The following is a 22,778-nucleotide window of genomic DNA, read 5'->3' as shown; positions in this document are numbered from 1 at the left end:
TGGATGGATGGATAAATGGATAGATAGAGAGAGAGAGAGAGAGGCAGGCAGGCAGGCAGATAGATATATTGGTAGGTAGGTAGGTAGGTAGGTGGCAGGCAGGCAGGCAGGCAGGCAGACCTTTTGGATGAATGTATGGATAGATAGATAGGTAGGTAGGCAAGCAAGCAGGCAGTCAGGCAAGCAGGCAGGAAGACAGACCTTTTGGATGGATGGATGGACGGACGGACAGACAGAATGTGACAGCGGCGGCACTTTGGGAAAGCGGTGGCGGCGGCTTTTCCCAAAGTGCTGCAACATTCGAGGCACCAGTTCCAGTGCGGTATAACAGTCAATGGGGTGAGCCTGCAGGGCCGGTGCCTCGAACATCCCCCTGCCGCCTCTTAGCAGGGTTCACCCATTGACTAGCACTGCTCCAGAGCCAGTGCCTCCAATGCGGAAGCAGTGGCAGGTTATGTGCTGCCGCGGCCATGTTCAACATGCCGCCCCCCTGCCGCCTCTTGGCACCCCTCTGCTGGCCCCCTTGGGGACGCTAAGAGGCCGCAGGGGGGTGGCACGTTGATTGTGGCCACGGCGGCACATAATGTGTCACCACTTCCAGATTGGAGGCGCTGGCTCCGAAGCGGTGCTACAGTCAATGAGTGAACCTGCAGGGGGCCGGCTGGTGCCTCGAACGCCGCCCTGCTGCCTCTTAGCGCCCCCCTGCTGGCCCCTTTGCCTCTTAGCGCCTCCCTAAGGCATCCCACCACCCCCCAGGGGGTGGTACTGCCCACTTTGGGAACCACTAGATTAGACTATATATATTTTAACCCTTGTCTGGATTAGTGTTTTGTAATGTATTTATTCTTTTCTTTTACAATTGAAAGTTGAAGATGGAACAGAAGAGAATGAAACAAATGATGAAATGATACAATATGAATCTCCACCACAGCTGGGAGAAACAATTGTGACTCTTTCTTTGCTGCCAGAATCTAGATGGAAAAACTTGCTCAGTTTAGACATTATTAAGGTACCCATTTCATGACTTGCATATAAAGTTATTAGGAGTTGTGTCTATTATTGTAAGACAGTTATTTTAAACATTGTGAATAATAAACTGTTTTCAGAATAATTGGTTAAGAGAACGTTTAAGTTTTAAGTTCACAGAAATTCTATACTGGGTGTATGATAAAGTAGATATCACAATTGTTCTATAATATTTTCATTTACAAAGTAGTAATGTCTGTTAAATGTAATCATATATAGAGTTGGAACAAAAATTACATTTTTCCCCAAAACAGCAAAGTAAACCTTTTAAGAAAACATTTGCCCTAGGAATAGTTTTTTGTCTCAGTCACACAACCAGTTATGAGATAATGTGCCATTGGAATTTAAAAAAAATATTTAACTGACATAGTGAAGCAGAATTAAATACCATCTTGTACTCATGCAGTTCACTTGACTATAATATTTTTGACAATATAATAGTTACAATTTCAAAGTACTGATGTCTCCTTTTGATTTATGATTGTTCTGTGTGTAATATTTTAGATGGGTTTTCAGTGTTTTTAACAGCAAGGAATTTAATAATTTTGCTTGTTTATTGTGAATATTGGATTTACATAAAATGTGATGGTGATGATGTGATAATTCCCATTAACAGCAAAAGAATAAACCCAAAGAACCACCAAAAGTACCAAAATCTGCACCGTTCTTCATTCCCACTCTTCCTGGTCTTATACCACAATTTGCTTCTGTTGAGCATGAAGGTGATGAACAGCAGGTAAAAAGAGAATTGATTGTACAAAAACTTATTTGCCTTTTAGATGTCTTTTCTTTTTTTCTCCAAGTTCTTAAATGTCTCAGAAGTGTTTCTGGTATAAGCTTAATCATATTTTCCTGTTAGCCACGTGAGGTTTAAGTGCTGTATCAAGGTACTTGCACTACCTGAACTTGGTACATCCTTTATTTTTTCAGTTCTGTTCTCTTGTACCTTAAGTATATGGTAACAGCATAATTTTTGGATATTAAAGTGGGGCTAATAATTGAAGCAGATGTTTTATGCTCTGTTTGAGTCTTTTGTCAGTGGTAAAATTTCCTTGCCTTTCCCTTTCCCTATAAACTATATATTTTTCTTAAGAATAGTGATGATGAAATAGAAGCCAACCACTAATATAATGTTAATAAATTACAACAGTAAAATGGGCCAATTTCATAGTAACTTTAGCATAATTCATTGATATTATTGTAGTGCCCGATTGCTCTTCAATTGTTGAGTCCACTGTTGTGGATTCTTGCCCTTCCTCATATATAACTCCCAAAATCTGTTCTAAATATGGGAAGGTGACACTTGAGCAGAAGAAGGAAAAACTATTCACCTATAGGAACTAATTTGTTGTGATTCCTAACTTATGTTTGTAAACATTCCATCAAAATATGTTTACCCTTGAATGTACTTACAAGTGATGTGATTTTTTTTAATTTCCAGTCAAAAGTGGTAAATCTTGGAATATTGGCTCAAAAATCTGAGTTCTACTTGCAGCTTGAAGAAGCATTAAAAAGTAGCAACTGTAAGTTTTCATATGAAATGACAGTGTACTTGATGTTAGTTCTAACTCTGAGAGCTTATGCATCACAGACAAATTCCCTGTGTGTCCAGTCACACTTGGCCAGTAAAGAATTCTATATTGATACAGAAACATAGAAGAAAATTATATATTTTCAAATGACATTTAATTAATATATTTTAATTAACTAGTGTCATTATTATATTGCATCATATTGAGTCCTTTTTATTCTACTACTATATATCATTCTGATGATGCTTACGTAATTATGAGCATTCGTTATGTGTCAGTGTAATGTCTTATTGTGTAAACATATATCAATAAACTTTGGCTATACTCTTTTGCAACTTCATATCTGTCTCTCTGCCATCTATCTACCCATCTTTCTATCTACATTTGTTGTGAAGCTGCAATTCATGTCCCAGACAGACATGGATATCAAAGCAGAAATAAACCATCAACAGACTTGTAATACTCACCTACATATAATGACTTCCCCACATACATTGGGAGCCAAAAGTACACCGGCTTGCAAAATACAAGAAGGGATGGGACTGAACGTGCTAGTTGGAGAAAGGTTTAGATAGAGAAATATGCACAGATCACGTATTTCAGATAATTATCTAGAACACAATATGTGCATGTGGTAACTAAGGGGGAACAAGAGGTCCTGCTCAACCCTAGAGATCTAGGTGTTGTGTTTGCCCATTGACAGATTATCAAATAGTGTCTAGAGAAATAAATACGATTTTTTTCATTGCTAATTTTGTGTATGTGGGTGTATTCTCTGTATTATGCCCTACTCCCCTGCTCCCAAAAACCCAGGAGAATTGGCATGGTTTGCCTCTTGGAATAGGATTTTTAATTTTTTTTTCTTGCAAAAATTAATCCAGATGAAGTAAGTGTTCTGGGAGAGAAGCAAAATCACAGATTAAATGTGACAAGAGTTTCTAAAATATCTAAAATATTTTCCATACTTTTCACCTTTGTTTAATGTTTTTACAGATAAGTCTCCACTGAGCATTCTGAAGGACATGGGACCATCTAATATTGAAACAGAACTGAGAGGCTTGTCACCAGATGGTGGTGGCGCTATTGAGGTGATGCAGAGTTTCCTAAGAATGATTGAAGCAATGCTGAACACAAAGTGTGACTTTGAACTAACTCAGGCATACCTTGCCTTGTTTCTAAAGGTAAATACATATTTGAATATACAGCTTTCACCTACTGGGAAAGTGTTCGTTTGAAGAGGAAGAAAAATTAATGATTTTATTTATATATGCACAGTACTTATTTCTTACAATGTTCTTATAATAGATCAGGGTGTCACACTGGATTTCTTCAAGAGCCGTATCAGCATTGTTGTTCTCGCCGGTGGGGGGAGACAGGAAGGAAGCTTTCTGCAGTCCCCCCGTGCCCCGTTTTTGGCCTGAACAGCCTCCAGCACCTTGCCAACCAAAAAAGTGTTTGGGGGGCCTCACACGGCCCCCAGTGCCCCATTTTCAGCCTATATGGCCTTCTCAACACCCTGCCGGCCAAAATGGGGCACGGAGCTGTACCACCCACCCCCAGCACCCAGTTTTGGCTGCCAAAGGCACCATGGGCCAGTCCTTTGCTATTTCCAGGCCAGCTCCACAGGCCAGATTTAAGCAACCCTGTAATAGATCATTCAGGATAACTAATAATTAAAAATGCAAATACAATTTAAATTAAAGTTATTAGCAAACTTAAAATTTAAAAACAATCTGGCCTTTTCTTTTTTTTCCAATAGTGTTTTCCACATATATTTTTCTTTGTTATAAATTTGTACATTGCTTATTCACAAGACTATAGGCAGTTTACAGTTATAAAAACAATGTATCAGCTCGGTGGATGGCACTGGTGGAATTTGTTGGTGGAATTGGTGGTGTCCCTCTAAATGGATATTTCTACATCAGAGACTTTGCAGATGAAACCATTTTTACATGTGTCTTAAATATTAGCAGGATTGGGCCATCCCAATCTGAGAGAGTCACTCTTTTAAAAAATATTTTTGCATCTTCCAAACCTCTACCCCCTGATTTCTCAGGAGGGGAGTACAGTTGTCTGTCGCAGCTGTTTCAGAGATTTCACCTCAAGTAAATGATCACAAGTAAATGAAAAAGTCATGAACTTTGAACAATGATCAGCCTGATTTAGTTCCAAATTGTCCATTTAATGACAATCAGTGTTGCTGTAGTTTCAAAGTTGTCTTTAGATGCAGCCCTGAGTAGATGTATTGAAGTAGTCTAACCAAAAGATGGCAAAAGCATGATCTACTTTATTCAGTATTTCCTGAATCCAGAAAGGTCACAGTTATAGGACAAGCTGAAGCTGTTTGAAGATTCTTCTGGAAATAGCCTTGGTGTATTGCTTTAGTAGAAGCCACAAATCCCCTGGCCCAAATTGCACACTTACTCCTTCATGAGAAGTACAACTTCATCAAGAACAACAGATGGCATATCTATGGTATCCATACTGATGGCAACTCTTTCTCTGTCTGATTCTGTCAGAATCTGTTCGGCTTTACCCAGTGCCTCACAGGCCTCAGACACAAGACCGAAACTTCTGGGTTAGAAGTGCCTAACTGGATATGTTTACCATATTGATAACACCTCATTTCACATCAACAGAAAGCCTTTCCAAAGGTTCATGTTAAATTCTGTGAAAGGAGCAGGTCAAGGCATCAGCATCATATACTGATATGCCCAATGGTCTGACAGTGACCTTTCCCAAAAATTCTAAATGGAACCACCCACTCCGGACGGAATGGAACCATTGCAGAATAGTGCCTCTAATACTGAAAGGAATCCAGTTATTCTGTTTAGTACAGAACCCTTTTATGTTACCATTTTCATTGTTATAAATAAGGATTGAGCAATTTTAAATAGCATTTAGCATTATCTGCAGTACTGCTACTTCCCAGATGCCTTGTTATATACATTAATGCTCCATTATTGATCCATGGGACATGCTTAGATTTTAATATGATTTATGAAAGATTTGCATCCTCTTGAGAACAGTTGAAAAGTTGATTAGCTAATACAATCATAGTGATGTGATAGCTTTCTCAAACAACTAGTTCAATTACTTTTATCTTGTCAATGCCATTTAAATGAACATGGTTTCTTTTTTTTTTTTTAGTTGCATTTTAAAATCATTTGTTCCGAGCCTGCTTTGTTGGCAGAAGTATCCAGGCTGTCAACCCAACTTGAAGAAATCTGGATTCATTTGCAGACTCTATTCAACCAAAACATTTGCATTTTAAATTACATCAAGACAGCTCTCTTATGAAGTACCTTTTGTTCTGTAAGATTGAAGATTTTGAATACTTAATTTTTTGTACAAAGCATATCTAATAAGGGGTGTTGTACATCAGTTTTTAAAATATTATCGGTATAACTTGACTTTTTATTCAAATTGAAATATGAATCTTGTATCTTCATAAACTAATAATTTGCATTCTATTTAAATAACTAGGTATAATAAAATTCTTAAAACAAGTTTAATATAGAAAATATTCAGTATGCAAAAATGAAACAAATTGTAAGAGTTCATCTCTACTATGGAGATAACTATCCTAGCGGTATGAATGAGTGGGAGCATTTGAAATTCAGATAAAAAATTGGAAGAAGTGAAAATGTGAATGCTTGAATCTCAAAATTGTTGTAATGACGAGGCAGTCAAGTTGTTTGATTATGAACAACTGAATTATGATGATGATCTTTATTGGGGTATAGTCTTGCATTTATATACATTTTTAGTTATCCTCCATCATTGGTTAACTTTGGTTACTGCTTAACTTTCGTTACTGTTTAGTACAGTAATCCATACAATTAATTATCTCTAGTTAAAGTCTAACATATGTTTACTTCCCCTCTCTAATCCCCCTTTATCCATAGATTAGTGACTTTGTTTGCCTGAGTTGTATTTGCTTGGAAACATTCTTTATCTGAGGTTTGCCATCCGAGATTGGAACATTCCTGCAATTACAACTCTACACAAAATAGATTTTGTGATAAATTAAATAGATAAAAATGAGCAGAATTTTTTTCAATACTGTAAAATTCACACCCCGACATACATACACAAACACACATATTTACAACATACATACAGTTCCAACATACATACACGAACACACATATTTACACATATACACAAACACAATGCACACACAAAATTCTAATTGTATTGCAGCAGAAATGTGAGACAATTTTCTTTGTCTCAAAATGGTAGGTGGATCTACAGTAATACAATTGTACCATTATTAAGGTATTACTCTATCTGTCTTAAAATTGATTTTAAACCACTCTCTTTGCAGATGAACAATGTCACCAAATTTTAAGACTTTTCTTCCTTTTTCCCAATTCCCCCCCCCCCTTTAAAATACCTCCTTGCTAAAGAGTTTAGAATAATTCAGAATTTGTACACTTTCGTGAAACCTATAAAGTGCTTATAGGATAAGTGCGAGTAAAATTACTCATGTTCACTTTTGGGCGTCCTAAACACAACACATCCCCACATATCCAAACAATTTGTAGAACTTTTCTGGCTTTCAGACTTGTATAAGCCCTCAAGATTTATGAGGAAAGATTGGTCTTGACACCTTTTCAGAAACTTTTATTGTTGGCTGCAGAAATAGCCTTCAGGAACAAGATGAAGAGCCAGTGGTCAGATAAAAGAAATCTGAGGCTAGGGCAGAAATAGAATTTGGGAAAATGTCTCAGACTTTCCATCTTAATTCTCACAAATATAAGAGGAGTGAAAGGAGGAGTATTCAGATTTACAAGATTCTGTTACTATAACCATATAATGATACTAGTATCCATGACTTTAGTTTTCTAGTCTGCTGGACCTCAAAGGGTTGACAGAAGGCCAGGAAGGTAGGGTCTTCTGGATCTCAGAGGAAGATGTTCCACAGGGCAGAGGCAATTACCAAGAAGGTGTGTTGTCTCTTCAGAATTCAGATCCTTTAATTACAAGCATATCTGTGATGGAAACCAGTCATGCTTTTAAATTTATTCCTTTGCCAGAAATATTTGAATTACACGAATATATAATTTTATATTTTTAAAAATCCCTTCTGACCCTATGTGCACTCCTCAATCTTAGGTCTTTTTTCCCATGTTTTATCAACAGATCAACATATTCATGTCATTGCACTGAAGAAACTCATAAAACAGTTTATGTCATTATATTGCTGACATAGTAACCAATTTTTAAAAATATGAGATTCAAAAATTTAGCAGTCTATCACATGCTGTGGTCTTACAACTACAAATATACTGCAATACTGTAAATTGTAGGAGCTTACATTAGTTATGTATCCTATCAAGCTATGCTAGCTACATATCATAAAAAGCACCATCAGGAGTCTCCCAGGTTCAGCCTACCCCCAACGGCCTCAGCTACCCAAGCTCAAACTGCTTAGGTGTAGTATAATATATGTCTTCTTACTGTTCTAGATTTTATATATGGTATTTTTTTCTTTTTAAATGCAGAAAAATGCCCGTTGCAGAAATTTAAAAACAAAAATTAGAAATTGAAAGTGAGAAACTCTAAGATGGAGAACATTGTTTTTGCTGAGCCCACATTTTGAAGTGGAAATGGGAGGGAATCTTATTTGCTTTTTTTTTTTTTTTCATCATCAGACTCATGCTTTTATGCTACTGAAGCAACAAAAGAGAAATTAGTTGTGCTGCATGTGTTGTCTACCTTCTTGGAAACAGGTTCAGAGAATGGGGAACTTTGGATCATGTGACTAACTTTTCTCACCTTTCCATTCTTAGAATTCCTTTTTGCTCTTTCTGAAATTGGGACATAATTGCTAGACAGACAAGAATTAGAAGGATTTCTTCAATAAAAGTCTGGTAGATTTAAAGGCAGATATTATGCTCTAACCTTTGAGAAAGATAGCCAGCTTTTGACAACTCTACCAGGATTTTAGCCTTAGAGTCTGACTAGCTTTAAAGTTTATAATGTATTTCCAATTAGTTATTTTGTCACAAACATATATCCTACTTGGAAATAAGACCATGAACTTTCATAACAGTACAGATCGAAGGATAACTAACAGATTCCAGAATATTAAGAAATATTAAGAAACATTTCTATGGTAAGAAGAATTGGATAGTGGAACCAATTACCAAAAATGGATTTATGACATGGAGATTCCAGTGGCTAATTTTTTTGTTTACTTTGTTGAACTGGGGGAGTTATATTTTTGCTTTTTCATAAACTTGTTACATACATTTTGATCTTCACATTGTTTAAAGAAGAAAGTCTAGATTTAATTATGCCTCTTAAAACAAGACAAAGGAAGTCTTATCTTTTCTGATAGAGGAGGTCATTTTAAATTCCTCCTCCCTAGAAGAATTATTTTGAGGGATGACATCTCAAGACAAATTATGTTGATGGATGACATCTCAAGCAGCTGAGATTCTTGATATTCAGCTTGAAAAGCCCACTATGACTTCTGATACATCACAGGCTGAGGGTGGAACTTCAAAGGAACAGTCTGTCTTGCTTATCATCAAATTGTCAGCCATGTGTAACCTTATATAGTTTGATCATGGTTAATTGTGAGATGGAATCAAATCATGAAAAAATATGCTTAGAGATTAGTTTGGGGGGGGATAGCAATTATCCATAAAGATATCTACATTGCATCACAATGTAAATACTTGAATAGTAACATTAAATTTCTATGTTGAAATGAAAACTATGAAATTTGCTAAATATACCAAGAGCTAGATAATCTAAAAATAATAATTGGGTGTTCACATGAACCAAGACTGAGAGTGACTGGATCCACAATTGAAATACATGCAAATATGTCTACATACATCTACATACATCTAGACATAGATCTACATAATAAATGTTAGATCAGCATAAAATGATGACCTGACTCAATCTGCAAATTGATAATGCCTATCAATCAGGGTTTCCCAAATTGTGAGGTGTGCCTCCCTTCAGGAGGGCAGGCACAGTCAGTCCACTAAAGAGAGAAGATGGCAATGAAGTATCAGGCAACAGAGAGAAAGCAGAACTGCTTAACTCATTCTTTGCATCAGTCTTCACACAAAAAGAAACTAGCTCAACCCACCAAAAACAACTCTAAAAAACAGACCAGAAATAAAAGAATAAGCAAAAAAATAGTAAGAGAGCACCTGTCTGATCTTGAACACAAGTCACCAGGGCCTGATGAATTAACATCCCAGAATTTTAAAGGAGCTGGCAGAGGTCATCTCAGAACCACTGCACCATATCTTTCAAAAATACTGGAGCACTGGGGAACTACCAGAGGACTGGAAAAGAGCTGATGTGGTTCCCATTTTCAAAAAGAAAAAAAACAGACCCAGGAAACTATAGACCAATCAGCCTAACACCAATACCCGGGAAGATACTGGAAAAGAATTAAAAAAAAACAGATCTGCCAACATCTAAAAACAAATAATGTAATAACTAGCAGTCAGCACGGGTTTGTTAAGAACAGATCATGCCAAACCAATCTTATTTCATTCTTCAATATAGTGATTAAATTAGTAGACTAGCAAAATACTGTGGACATAATATATTTAGATTTCAGCAAGGCATTCGACAAAGTAGACCACAACCTACTTCTTAGTAAGCTAGAAAAAAGTGGAATAGATAGCACCACCACAAGATGGACTCGCAACTGGCTGACAAACTACTCACCGGGTAGTCTTTAATGGGTCTAAATCTACATGGAGGGAAGTAAGCAGTGGGGTGCCACAAGGTGTTCTGTCTTAGGCCCAGTACTCTTCAATATCTTCATTAATGACTTAGATGAGGGGCACTTACCAAATTTGCAGATGATACTAAGCTGGCAGGAATAGCTAACACCCAAGAAGATACACTCAAGATCCAGATGGATTTTGACAGACTAGAACATTGGGCCGTATGTAACAAAATGAAATTCAATGTAGAGAAAAGTAAAGCCCTACACTTAGGCAAGAAAAACCAAAAGTACACATAGACTGGGTGAAACCAGGCCCAATAGCACTAACTGTGACAGGGATCTTGGAGTCTTAGTGGACAACCAGCTAAATATGAGCCAGCAGTGTGCAGCAGCAGCCAAAAAAGCTAATATTCTAAACTGCATTAACAGAGGGATACAATCAAGATCAAGTGAGGTACTAACACCATTCTATAAAGCTTTAGTAAGACCACACCTGCATCCAGTTTTGGTCACCACATTATAAAAAAAGATGTTGAGATTCTAGAAAAAGTGCAGAGAACAACCAGGATGATTAGGGGACTGAAGACTAAGGCATATGAAGAACAGTTGCAGGAACTGGGCTTGGCTAGTCTGGTGAAGAGAAGGACCAAGGGAGACATGATAGCAGTCTTCCAATATTTGAGGAGCTGCCACAGAGAGGAAGGATTCAAGCTATTTTCTAAAGCACCCGAAGGCCAGACAAGGAATAATAGATGGAAACTGGACAAGGAGAGATTTAACCTGGAAATAAGGAGAAACTTTCCGACAGAACAATCAACCAATGGAACAGCTTGCCCTCAGAAGTTGTGGGAGCGCCATCATTTGAGACCTTCAAGAAGAGATTGGACTGCCATTTGGGTGTGGGGTTGGACTAGATGACCTATAAGGTCCCTTCCAACTCTGATTATCTGATTATCTGTTATCCGTGAGAGGAATGAGTGATCCACTTTGCCACAAATTTAATTGTACCATTTTCATTGTTCACTTATGCTCATTTTTGTATTTGGATTTTTAGGGGAAGTGTGTACATTAAGAGATGTACTACAGGAAGATGTGATGGGAAAACTTTGGAACCCCTGTTATAGAGTATCTTCTAGATCAGAGTTTCTCAACCTCAGAAAATTTAAGATGTGTGGACCATCTCCCAGAATTGTCTGGGAATTGAAGTTGACAAAGTTGCTGAGATAAAAACACTATCCTTCCAAAAGAATCAAAACTGGGAAAATGATACACTTCTAGAAATTCTCATTGCTCTGAGAAATTGACCCTTAGAAGTTGTTACTGCTTGTTGCATTTCAGAAGATGATCATATAAGAAAAAGTTAAGCAGAAGAAAAATGCTCAAAATCTGGATATTTACTACAAGAACTCACCTTAAAGGAAGGATAGGTTGGGATAGGTCTCGCATAGTTGCAAATATTTGGTTGATTACTAGATGGCAGTAAAGAGATTTAAAAAATTCTTATCATCTGGTGGCCATTTGTTTGTTTACACTCCATGTATGGTAAGTCTAGGCTGGAGAAAATAGTCATTCATAAAATGTCTTCAAGGCAACAAGTTGAGTAGCTTTTCTTTTCCTGCCACATCCCTTTTCTTTTACAAAATGTTTTTCTGTTTTAAAATTTCAATCTCTTAATTGTGTGAGAAGTTACATTGCTCGCCCTGCCTATTTCTCTCATTTTGTCTTATTTCATTGTCATGGAAACAGCAGGATAAACAATCACACCAAGGCCATTTCTTTATAACTGATTTATCTTATAGTATTCCTCAGTTACTGCTATAGTAATTGTTTGTCTTCATGGTTTGAACACACTATAAGATGTGATAAATTGCTTATGAGGAAATGGTCCAAGTTCCCGGTTTGCTTGCTTCCTGGCTTCTACCTACATAGCCATTCCCTCTTCTCTATTTTGAAAAGGCAACCCATAATTTGTGATTTGTTTTACAAAAAAGATTTGGAAACCACAATTAGGCAGTGATTTCCAATCTGGTTTCCTTACTAACTTTTCTAACCTCATTCTTCAATGATAAATAAGAAAAATCCTCATAAAATATAGAGAGATGGACAATAGAGTGATTGTTTTCATTTCTGTTTATTAGTTTGAGTGGCTCTGGAGTTGGTTAAGTAAGAGGTGAACAGAAAAAATATTTTTTTCTGCATTGGGATTTTTCTTAGAGCAAATTATTTTAATGTGTTTGATGTGATTGAAGTGTTTTTCTGCATCTTTTTAATTGCTTCTGATCATATTCAGAATAAGGTGGATTTTTATGGTTTTTTATTTGAACATTGTGTAGTCATGAAAATTTCTCACATTATTTCAGAACAAAAAAACTCACATTTTCTTTTCCTAGTTTTAAGGAACTTCTTTCACAATGATGTACCTTCTATATAGATTCTTCTTCCAACATGCTTCCCTGTTTCAGATCTGAAGAAATATCAGTCCATCTAAATAGGAGAGCTATGCAATCTCTGAAAACGATTTGAAAGAAATGCTTTGGACATTATGTAAACACAGTTCCTTTCACTAAACTGGCTCAGGGCTCTTGTCATTGCTCACAAGTAATATGAAGCAAATATTCCAAATCATTTTAAAAGTGTGAACATTCCCACTTAAGCCTATTCTATCCCATTGTTGCAATATGAGGAATACATAAATACACAACAGAACCACTGCAGCAAACAGGATTTATTACTAAATGGAGTGCACCAACAGAATGACACTTCTGATATGTCATTCACTGATCCCCTGAATCTATTAAACATTTGCATGTAATTGATGTCTCTGTAGTTTGTTTATTCGGGTTCCCCTAATGGAAAGAATACAACTTTTAAACCAAAACAACAGTCGTCTTCATCACTTTTGCAAGTTGTAGTATGACAACTATAAGTGAATTTTGCCTATTCGTGAACAAGAATAGTTTTTTGAATCACAGCCCAAGTTTATCTTCTGGATTACAATTTGGATAATATGATCAGCTTCAGATTTAAGAAGCAGAAAAATAATTAGAAAATAGATTAAACGTAATGTCAATCAGCAGTAGAATTTGTCTTAGCATAACGAGATTATAAATTCAACCAACAGAAGGCACAAAATAAAGAATAAAAACAATACAACAAAATATAATATTGGTATTAGTTCTAACTTGGCAATATCTGGTTAACCTTGACTGAATGGAAACTAAGTACACTTGGGTCTGTTTAGTACTTGGAAAGGATTCCTGAAGAAAATCTCAGTTTTTTAAAATGAAGTGATGTATCACTTTTATATTATAGCCTCCCAAAAACACAATGGATGTGTCCAAGAAAACATCAGAAGTCAAGCTGTGCTCAACGAGATATTTACTTTTACTTAGAACTATTCAGTTAAGTATAATACTTACATGTAATTGTTTCTAATTGTTTCCCATTTGAACACACTTTTAAAAAGTTATATTAAAAGAGTTGTTTTAACTAATTTAGATAGTTGGCAGTTAGTTATTTAATATTTCTCTTTCATGTCACAAGAAAGGTGACAAATAATATGTCACCTAGCAACAGGAAGACAAAAAAGTTCAACATCTAGCAGAAAGATGCAGTAACTGGGACAACAAGGAAAGTCATGAAAGAATAAAGAGGTAATCTCCTGAGAAACAAACTCCTCAGTGTTGGGAAGGGAATGGGAACAACATTATTGTAAACATAGCAAAATATAGCAAACACCTTTAATTTATCCATACATGACCTTTCCTAGGTTTCCTCAAAATGACCCTATTTAAATTAAATTTGGATTGGGCCCATATTTTCTCAATACAGCCTGTCTTGAACCCCAGTCTCATACTACTACAAGGACTCACAACTTAGATCAATATGCATACTGGAAATGTTATCGGGATATTGTGTTTACTTAGACAAAATGAGTCCTTCAGGAGAAGATTTGCCTATTTCCAGAGTGGCTGCTGCCACAAATGATGCAGTTTTGCTTTCCTATCCCAGGTTTTTGCTAGTATTCCCTCTTCCCAAATTAGTTAGGCACACTTCCAAAACAAGGCTGCAACCAAGTGTCTCCCTTTTTAAGATTACATCGGGTGGGTTGAGGATCCTAAAAACATAACCTGGAATAATCAGGAAATGGAAACATGCCCTTTCTCTCTTTAATCTTTTAAATTTTAAAATCTAAAAAGAATTAAAATCAGAGAGCAAAAAGACCAGGAGGAAGCAATAATGACACCACATTGCCTATTCTTCCTTCCATTCTATTAAGAATGTAATTTACCCAGAAGATATTTCCACCCTCACATATTCTGTCCATTTTTTTCAACCCAAATGTGTTGCCAGCAGTGAAATGAAGAGCTGTAGTAGCAGTTTTAATTAACTGTGGGATAATGGATCAGGCGGTAAAATCTCCCAGCAATTTTGTTCCCAGGATTTCTGGTGTCTCGGCAAAGCAGCGTTGTTGCCATTTGTAATGAAAGCCACAGTTGCACTCATTCCTAGTAATGCCATTGTTTGATCCATAATCTCAGGTTCAACAGAGCTCAGCAGCAGGAGTGCCTGGTGCTGAACTAATGGCAAATAATAACCCCTAAGATTAGCCTTCACTTAGAATAAGTCTGAGTTACAGAAATCCAGGATTTTACCACATTCTGATACAGTTCAGCCATATTCCTCCCTTCCAACAAAAGTTAGGGTCTGATGTTTCTCTTAAATACATTGGAAAATACTCTGGTTTAAAATGTATTAACTGAACAATACATTGGGAAGTCCACTCATCAAAAAGTTTTATTTCATCCACAAAAGTTTGAATTGAGATTAGTTTCCTACCTACTGCAGGTATTAATGAATTTTATGAATTAATTTGATATAGCTATTAGCTATATGATAATGTAAATTTTCAATTGGTTCAGCTTGTCTTACAACTTTATGTTGAATTGGCACAGGCATTAATGTTTCTGTTATTGTTTTAACTTCACAATTTACTATTACGGTAATTACTTTTGAATGTGTGCATGTGCCCAAGAGAGGGATTATATCCAACCTCAGGAGTATTTGAATGTATTTGAAAACTATAATATAGAATGGTCTTATGCCAAAATAATCCTCAATCCAATCCAAAATTATCCTTATGGAGCCAGAAGTCATTCTGTTGACTTTTTTACCTAGAATGTAGATTGGATACAGCCAATGAATGTTTGTAAATAAGTTTCATTAGCATAGGCGTAATAATTATGAAGCTTCAGGCTAGGGATACTGGATGCCGGAAAAAAGATCATGTCCTCTTGTTTGTACTCATGTCCTCCATCAGAAGGCATAGTCTTAAAATCAAGCATTGTCTGGCTTTTTGAGCATCTTGGGAGGTGAGTGTTTTAACTGTTTTCACAACAGGAATCATCCAAAGTTGACTTTGAATTCTCTGTTTCTTTCTCTGTTTTCATCAACAGACTTGACAGTCTCAATTTACATTATTTAAATTACATCTTGATTCCAGAAATTGCTTTTAGTCCAATCCCTTCTAATCACTGTAGTGTGTAGATCACAACTCATCATAAGTTTCTATGGCAAAATCTGAAAAGCATGTTGAAATCAATTCTATTTCATAGCTAATTTCTAGTTTTCAAAAATAAAGATATGTTGGAATAATATTGTGACTGAAAAGTCCGTCTTTCTGATGCCGGAAAAAGTAATTTAATATACATGTAGGCCTAGGTAGGGGGGCTTTTTTGCTATTTTTTACTGTAATTTTTATCACAGATGCCAAAAAAAAATAAGCAGCTATTGAGTCTGTCTTTCCACCTTCCATTTATCCACCTATCTAATTGCTAATGTTCTCCTTTGACTGTTCAGATATCTGCTATTCCTACTTAAGACTGAATTTATATTTGTTATCAAATTTGATAGTGGACAAGATTAAGCTTCAACACAGTTTAAACAGTGCTCAAACTCCAGTGCACTGTTTCTTAAAGCATTTTTCTGTCTCCTGCTGATTCAATAATTAGTTCTACAATTCCAGGATGTCCTGTCATAATCACACAAGATGTCCTATTTAAAGAATGTTTGGCAGTGTACTACCTGGAAACTTCAGTCCATCAAAGAAAGCAAGGATGTTCTCAGATTTGCTTTTATTGTTGAAAAATAAAACTAAGAAGGATAGTTCTAATAGTTCTAATGGACCATAAAATTCAAGGACGATGTAGGTGGGATTAGCCTGGTTTAGAAGAACCTAGAAACAAACTGCTGGTCTTATTCCTGTCTCCTCTTCTCTGGGAAAGGAAAACAGGATGCATTAGGACTCGGCAAAAGGAGAGGTACCACAAGTGGGGTTCCTTGTCCTGGTGCTCTGCCTTACATGCACTGCCCCCTCTCCGAGAGAGGGGGATGGAGGGAAGGAGGAAAGGCAGATGCTTTGCCAAGAAAGAAGCAGCCTCTGAATCCTGCCACTGATTTCGTATCCCAAAGACCAACCCTTTGGCACACGGTTGTCCGGCACACGGTTCTCCTTCCTGCCTCGGATAGGAGCTTGCCCTCGCCAGGTGCTTTCTGGTGTCTTTCTGCTCTCTGGCCTTGATCGGGACCATTTCCTGGCTTTGGAGGTGATTTTTCCGGGCCTTCCCTTATGGGGTGACTCCTCGGCTCCCCCCCAAATCCCATTCCACCCTGTACAGTAGCCGCCTGTGTTCGCAGGGCGCGTTTGGACGAGGCAAGGAAGCGCGTGGCCGGGCGCGCGCATCCGACCGAGAGCGCGCCCTCCCCTGCAGCCCGAGAGGTTTGCTCGCCGGCTGCTTCTGCTGCTGCGCTGGGCTAGAAGTTTGGCTGTCAGCTCGGCTTCCTCAGGCAGCCCGCGAGAGTTTCCTCCCCCTCCCGCTTCGCTCGTCAGCTCGAGAGCCGGAGGCGTGGGGTGGGAGCGGAGAAGCCGCCGCTAGCCGCTTTGTCCTCTCGTTTCCTCGCAGCCTCTGAACAGCCGGCGAATCCCGGCGGACCCCAACACCGCCGCTTGAACCTCCACCGCAGCATGCTCAAAGTCACCATGCCCTCCTCCACGTCTTCGTCGCCTCCCTCTGCCTCCGCCACCCTCAGCGCCACTGGCACTCTTGCCTCGGGCTCTGCCCCTCTCCCTGCCTCAACCCCGGGCCGGGTCGGAGGTGTTGCCACCCCTGTATCTGCCGGCTCCGCCAAACCGGATTTTTGGATCGACGGCTCCAATAGGGACACCCTCACGGATTATTACGACCTGGAGTCAGAGCTGGGACGGTAAGGAGGCGACGGGGTGGTGGTGGTTGTGGGGCGCTGCGAACAAGGAAAAGGGAGGGGGATCCCTGTAGGCGCTGGTGGAAGAAGACACCCTCCCCCGCAAGCCCCCTTCTCTTTTGGGGAGGGGGGGGAACCCCGGGGTTGAGCAAGTTCCTGGATGCAGGGCGGGAGGCTGTCTGGGGATGCCATGGTCGTTGGACTCCGTGGCGCTGGCCAGTCTTGGGTCTGCTGTGGCAGAAGGTGTTTTTACGCAGAGCGGATGCCTAGACAAAACAGTGCGGCTGACCGATCCCCGTGTTCCCCGTGCAGAGGGGAGGGAAGGAGAGAGAGAAAGAGAGAGGCCTCTGGTGCAAGGAGACTGCCCCATTTGGGGCAGTGCAGGATGGGGCACACTCCCCTCGAAGAGTGCAGGGGAGCGTGGGCAGGGGAGCCCTGGTCGAGGCGTAGAGCGCGCTCTTCCACAGAAGGCGATGCCTGCACATTCCTAGACAGCAGCAGTGGAAGCGGGGTGGCGCGAATTCTAGTTTTGCCTGGAACAGCCGTTTCCAACCGGGCGCCCTCCGGGTATGCCGAGGCTAGGGTTTCCAGGATTTCCCAAACAGCATAGCCCAAGGCGGTAATATGGAGGTGGGGGGAGGGACGTGCAATTTTAATCCAGTTAAAGGTCAGAAGATGGGGAAGGAAAGAAAGAGAGAAAGACAGATGAGGTGGGTGTGCAGCTGTTTGTGGAGGGAAGAGGATGCATTTGTAGGGCAAGTGAGCAGACCTTTCAGACTAAGCTTGTCGGAGGGATACTCTGCCTTTGGCTTAAAAGAGGTGCATGGAAAGGCTGCAGGAAAGGCTGTAAGAGTCTTAGAAGCATTACTGTCCAAAAGGGGTTGGCTCACTGATATCTTGTTTGCATTTGCTGGCATTGGAGAACTTGCCTGATTTACACAGCAATTCAGACTTGGTTGAACATCCTGGGCTGGTTCCTTTACAATTCTCTCAGCTGCTGCTGCTGCTGTTGAAGATTCTTCCTTCCATTCTCCCCCACCACCATCACCCCAAACAGGGAAGAAAGGAAAAGGAGCTGAAAATGGTTGTTCTTTCCCATTTGATGTTGCCCCTTTCTTTACATGAGTGGGCGGTAATACTGAAAGGTGCACCATCTGTAATTGTCTCTAAAAGGAAGTGAAAATCTGCATGTTGTTTTAAAAATACATGTACATACATATTAGGGTAATCAACATTATTTCATTCAGTTAAACATTGTTTTATAAGCCAGACAACACTGAAAGCTGAACCTAAGTGCAAACATATTGTGGTTCTGCCAATAGTTGTTAGGAACAGGGAGATAATCACTTAAGACAATAGGATTGAAGAATAATAAGATGATGCCCCCATTTCTTCAGGCAAATGAACAGCCTAGCAGCACTAATTATCCAGGAAGAGCTGAGTTTCCAGCCTCATCTGAAATGTAAAGAAATGTTTTGCAAATATGATCTCAAGATCTTTATGATTTAGCAGTAACAGCTGTTGAATACTTATGGTTTGACAAATATTTTCATGCAAGTTAACAGAGTAATTTTGAACATTTTGTGCTCCTAAGGCTTTTCAGATCAAAGTCTAATCAGATAAAGGTGTAAAGCTGGAAACCAGATGGTTTCATTCACATGTTCATGTTCCCAAAAATGAATATTGTTTCAAATTGGAAACTTCAGTAATGTTATCATAAAAAATAAGGCATATTGAACTCTATTGTCTTCAAAACTTAATTTTCCAAAGACTACATTTTTTATTAAGTGTTGAAAAACCACAAAAGCAATAGTATTTGACTTAACAGGAAGAAACAATGAAATAATAGCAAGCATTAAGTAATAATGCATCTTTTGATGGTAACTTTGTTCAGATTTGGGAATGAGTATGTGTTTATGCGTAACAATTATAAAAATTAGGAGGAATGCTACCAGGTCTGTAAAAATAATGAAGCAAGAATAGTGAGGAAGATTGAAAGAAAAATAAAGTATCATGTGACAACATATTCTACAAAAACTTGGAGATCTATAATATATGGTTGGTAATAAAATCTAAGACAAAATTATTTATAGTGCTCAGAGTAATTTTAGAAGACAAAATAAGAAAATATAGGGTTAAATGATAAGAAAGCAGGTTGCAGTATACATCACAAAGGATTTACTAACTAGCAATAAGCACTATTCAATAATGGAACTGCCTGCTTGGGTGGGCAAGTGAATTCTTTTCAATTAAGCAGACTGACTGCCCTTCAGATATCTGAAGCCGAATATCACATCTCCTCACAGTCTTTTCTTCTGTACCCAGCTTCTCAAACTTCATCTTATTTCTTTCCACTTTTGAATATGTTCCAGTTTGTCACTATCCTTCCTAAGATGTGGTGCCAAGAACTGAACAAAATAATCTAGTTATAGTCTGACTGTCTAGAATAGAGAGGAATGATTAATTATTTGGGTCATGACATTATACTTTTATGCAGCCTAAGACTGCATTCTCTTCTTTTACAGCTGTATTATACCATTGGCTCAAGTTCAGCTTGTGATCCACCAAAGTACTCAGATCCTTTTTCCATCTCCTAATACTCATTATGTCTTCCTATCCTTTATTCATGCCATAGATGTTTCCTGTCCAAATGTAAGATGCTGCATTATTCCTTTTTGAAATTCATATTTGGTTTTTACCAGCCTATTAAAATTCTCTTGAATATTGATATTGTTTTGTTTGATACCCTGTCCTCTTTTTGTGTCATCAGTAGAGTGGGTAATCATATTTTTAATCCATTTTGCAATTCACGAAAATAGACACACACACACACACACACATATATTTAACAGCACAGGGACTAAAACTGAACCTTACAGTACATATAGTAATGCTTCCTTTCAGCTTGATAAGGATCAATTTTGTATATTCACAGAATACAGTTGCTTAACCAACTCTATCCCATAAGTGATAACAAGGCCTACCCTATATTTTGCCACCTTTTTACTAGTTAAAAAATGAAGTGAACATGTGATATAGTTATGCAAAAATAAATTCTATTGGTATTTATAGTGCTGCAAAATTAGAAATAAGAAAAAGTAAACAATAGCTTAAACAATATATAACAAATTAATGTGTCTTAAAAATAAATTCTATTTGCATTTTAGTGATGGGAAAACTGAAAATAATTTATACCAGGGAATCATTGTCTTAAACAACACTTACCTAAATTGCTGTTGTAAATCATCCGGTCACTTCGATGAGCGGTATAGAAATTTCATAAATAGGTAAATAAATTGATTATACTTTACATTTTTCTGAACATTTAAAACCTGCTGAATGGGGCTGAAGGTGTCTTTTTCCCTATTAGTAAAGAAAAGTTATTGATGTGCTGTGATTTTTACCTTTGAGAACAAGAATTGTTTCTAACTCATTGTTACAGTAACATAGAAATGTTTTAAACATTAAAGCTTCTTGAAATATATCTAAAGTTGCAGAGGACCTCGTTCTTTATCAAAGGATGAAGTTTGCAAAGGATTACTTTCAAAATAGTTGGCTTGTTCCCCATTTAACAATTTATCTGCTAATTTCGTGTTATATAGGTCACCATCGTAACAAATGTGAAGTGACTTCTATTTGGGTAAGCTGATACATTCATATTTCTAGACAAGAAACTTCCTGCTGATCTTACCAATTCAAAGTGAAATTTAAATTTTATGAATAAGATTAGTAAATTCCATAGTTTAATGTTTTATATGGTGTCATCATCTAATTGTTATAGAGTCATCATCTAATATTTATAGAGTTATATTAATATTTAAAGAACCCCATTTCTGGGAATGGCAGTAAAGAAACAACAGCATGCTGTATACATATATCTTATGCAGCTACTCTAAAATGACATTATTTCTTGCTTTTTCTTTTTAGAAAAATGTTCTAATATTACTTTCCAAATGTTGCAAGTCTATCAGAAGTTCTACTTCTACTTCATTTTTGTTTTGAGTTTATCCTCCTGTCATTCATATAACTTATTGAAGCACAGTTTTATGTTTTTTCTGGCATCATAAGAATGCCTAATCATATGAAAGGAAGTGAGCTGACTCAAATGTATTATTATTGGTTATCTTTAATAGACTATTTTGACATTGGAAGTATTGATATGATTGATACATGCATATAAAGCTATGAATAATAACTATTTGCTTTCGTGGAAGAGGTTGAAAATAGAAATTGACATAATTGCATTCAGGCCTATACTCACGTTTTCCCATTCATTTTTCAAAAGAGACTCCTTTTCTACATTACCAATACATTTTGTTTAGTGACAAGTTCCCTGCTTTTTCCACATTCCTACACATATATCAATACCAAAAAGCTTAGTACAATATTCAAAATTGTTTGTGAAAGCTATGTCATCCTGCAACTGATGCAGAAGAAAACCACTTACTGTAACTAGTTTATACAGTAGATGTTTCCTTCCATATTATGCCTATTTAGTTCAGTACAGAGACCAATTTTTATCTTCAATAACTTGGATGATAATGGGAACCATTCAAATGATACATCTTTGGTCAAATTCATATACTACAATATTCACTTGAAACAGATAGTGCTGTTGAGATGGAGAGCTGTCTGTATATGCAATGGTTCCCTCACTCATAGTTACAATAATTTGACTCTTGGTTGTATAATTAACAAATTACATTAGGATGAACTTAATTGAAGAGGCTAATTTACAGGTATGTATTTTGTAAAATAAGAAGGAAATAGAAAACATTTGGTATCCTAGATACACTCAGTATATGGTCATAATAATATTAATGTAATGATCTTCTGCTTATGTGTTCAAATGCTTTTAAAAGTATGAGGCACACTAAGATATCAATCTTTCTTCTTTGTGGAGAAAATCTTAGGAATAGTTTATATTTTCCAAAGTCAAAAATCTTCCAGTTCAAGCCCTATGTGTTCAGAAAGCTTTTAGCTTAAGGTTCTCCCCCCAAAGCACCTAATTGCAGATATTCAAAATAGTAGCTATCAATGCCTCTTTGTAGATTAATTCATTTCTAGTGCTATCCAAGTAAGGGATTAATGCCACTTCAGTTATACTTCATTATGCTCCACTACACTTTTGCTGAGTTCAGTTCTCTGTGTTATAATTTTTCTTTGCTCTGTCACTTTGCACCCGGCAACAATATGCGTGTCATAAAGCTATGCTATCTTGTTTCAACTGGCTTACAACTGGCAGA

General features: G+C 37.6%; 2 protein-coding genes across 4 annotated transcripts in view; both read left to right on the top strand.

The window, feature by feature from the left end:
• WDR36 (WD repeat domain 36) overlaps nucleotides 1–6,067 on the top strand; it is a 39,099-nt gene extending 33,032 nt beyond the window's left edge. For both annotated transcript variants that reach the window (XM_026673132.2, XM_087958074.1), the window contains exons 19-23: nucleotides 867–1,009; nucleotides 1,643–1,762; nucleotides 2,468–2,549; nucleotides 3,552–3,739; nucleotides 5,709–6,067. In XM_026673132.2, coding sequence (XP_026528917.2) covers nucleotides 867–1,009; nucleotides 1,643–1,762; nucleotides 2,468–2,549; nucleotides 3,552–3,739; nucleotides 5,709–5,858 — 683 coding nt within the window. In that variant the 3' untranslated portion in view covers nucleotides 5,859–6,067. The remainder of the gene's footprint in view (nucleotides 1–866; nucleotides 1,010–1,642; nucleotides 1,763–2,467; nucleotides 2,550–3,551; nucleotides 3,740–5,708) is intronic.
• A 10,941-nt stretch (nucleotides 6,068–17,008) lies between these two features.
• The window catches only part of CAMK4 (calcium/calmodulin dependent protein kinase IV), a 79,723-nt gene continuing 73,953 nt past the window's right edge, over nucleotides 17,009–22,778 (top strand). Inside the window, exon 1 of one of the 2 annotated variants that reach the window (XM_026673143.2) lies at nucleotides 17,009–17,535. In XM_026673143.2, coding sequence (XP_026528928.1) covers nucleotides 17,297–17,535 — 239 coding nt within the window. In that variant the 5' untranslated portion in view covers nucleotides 17,009–17,296. The remainder of the gene's footprint in view (nucleotides 17,536–22,778) is intronic. The other variant, XM_026673140.2, reaches the window with a different exon arrangement.

The sequence above is a fragment of the Notechis scutatus genome, chromosome 2, assembly GCF_049901735.1.
Source record: "Notechis scutatus isolate UNSWTSFEM ecotype Mainland chromosome 2, rNotScu1.2, whole genome shotgun sequence".
NCBI classification, from domain to species: Eukaryota; Metazoa; Chordata; class Lepidosauria; order Squamata; family Elapidae; genus Notechis; species Notechis scutatus.
The sequence above is the reverse complement of the archived record's forward strand: the minus strand, read 5'-3'. Positions and strand labels throughout refer to the sequence as shown.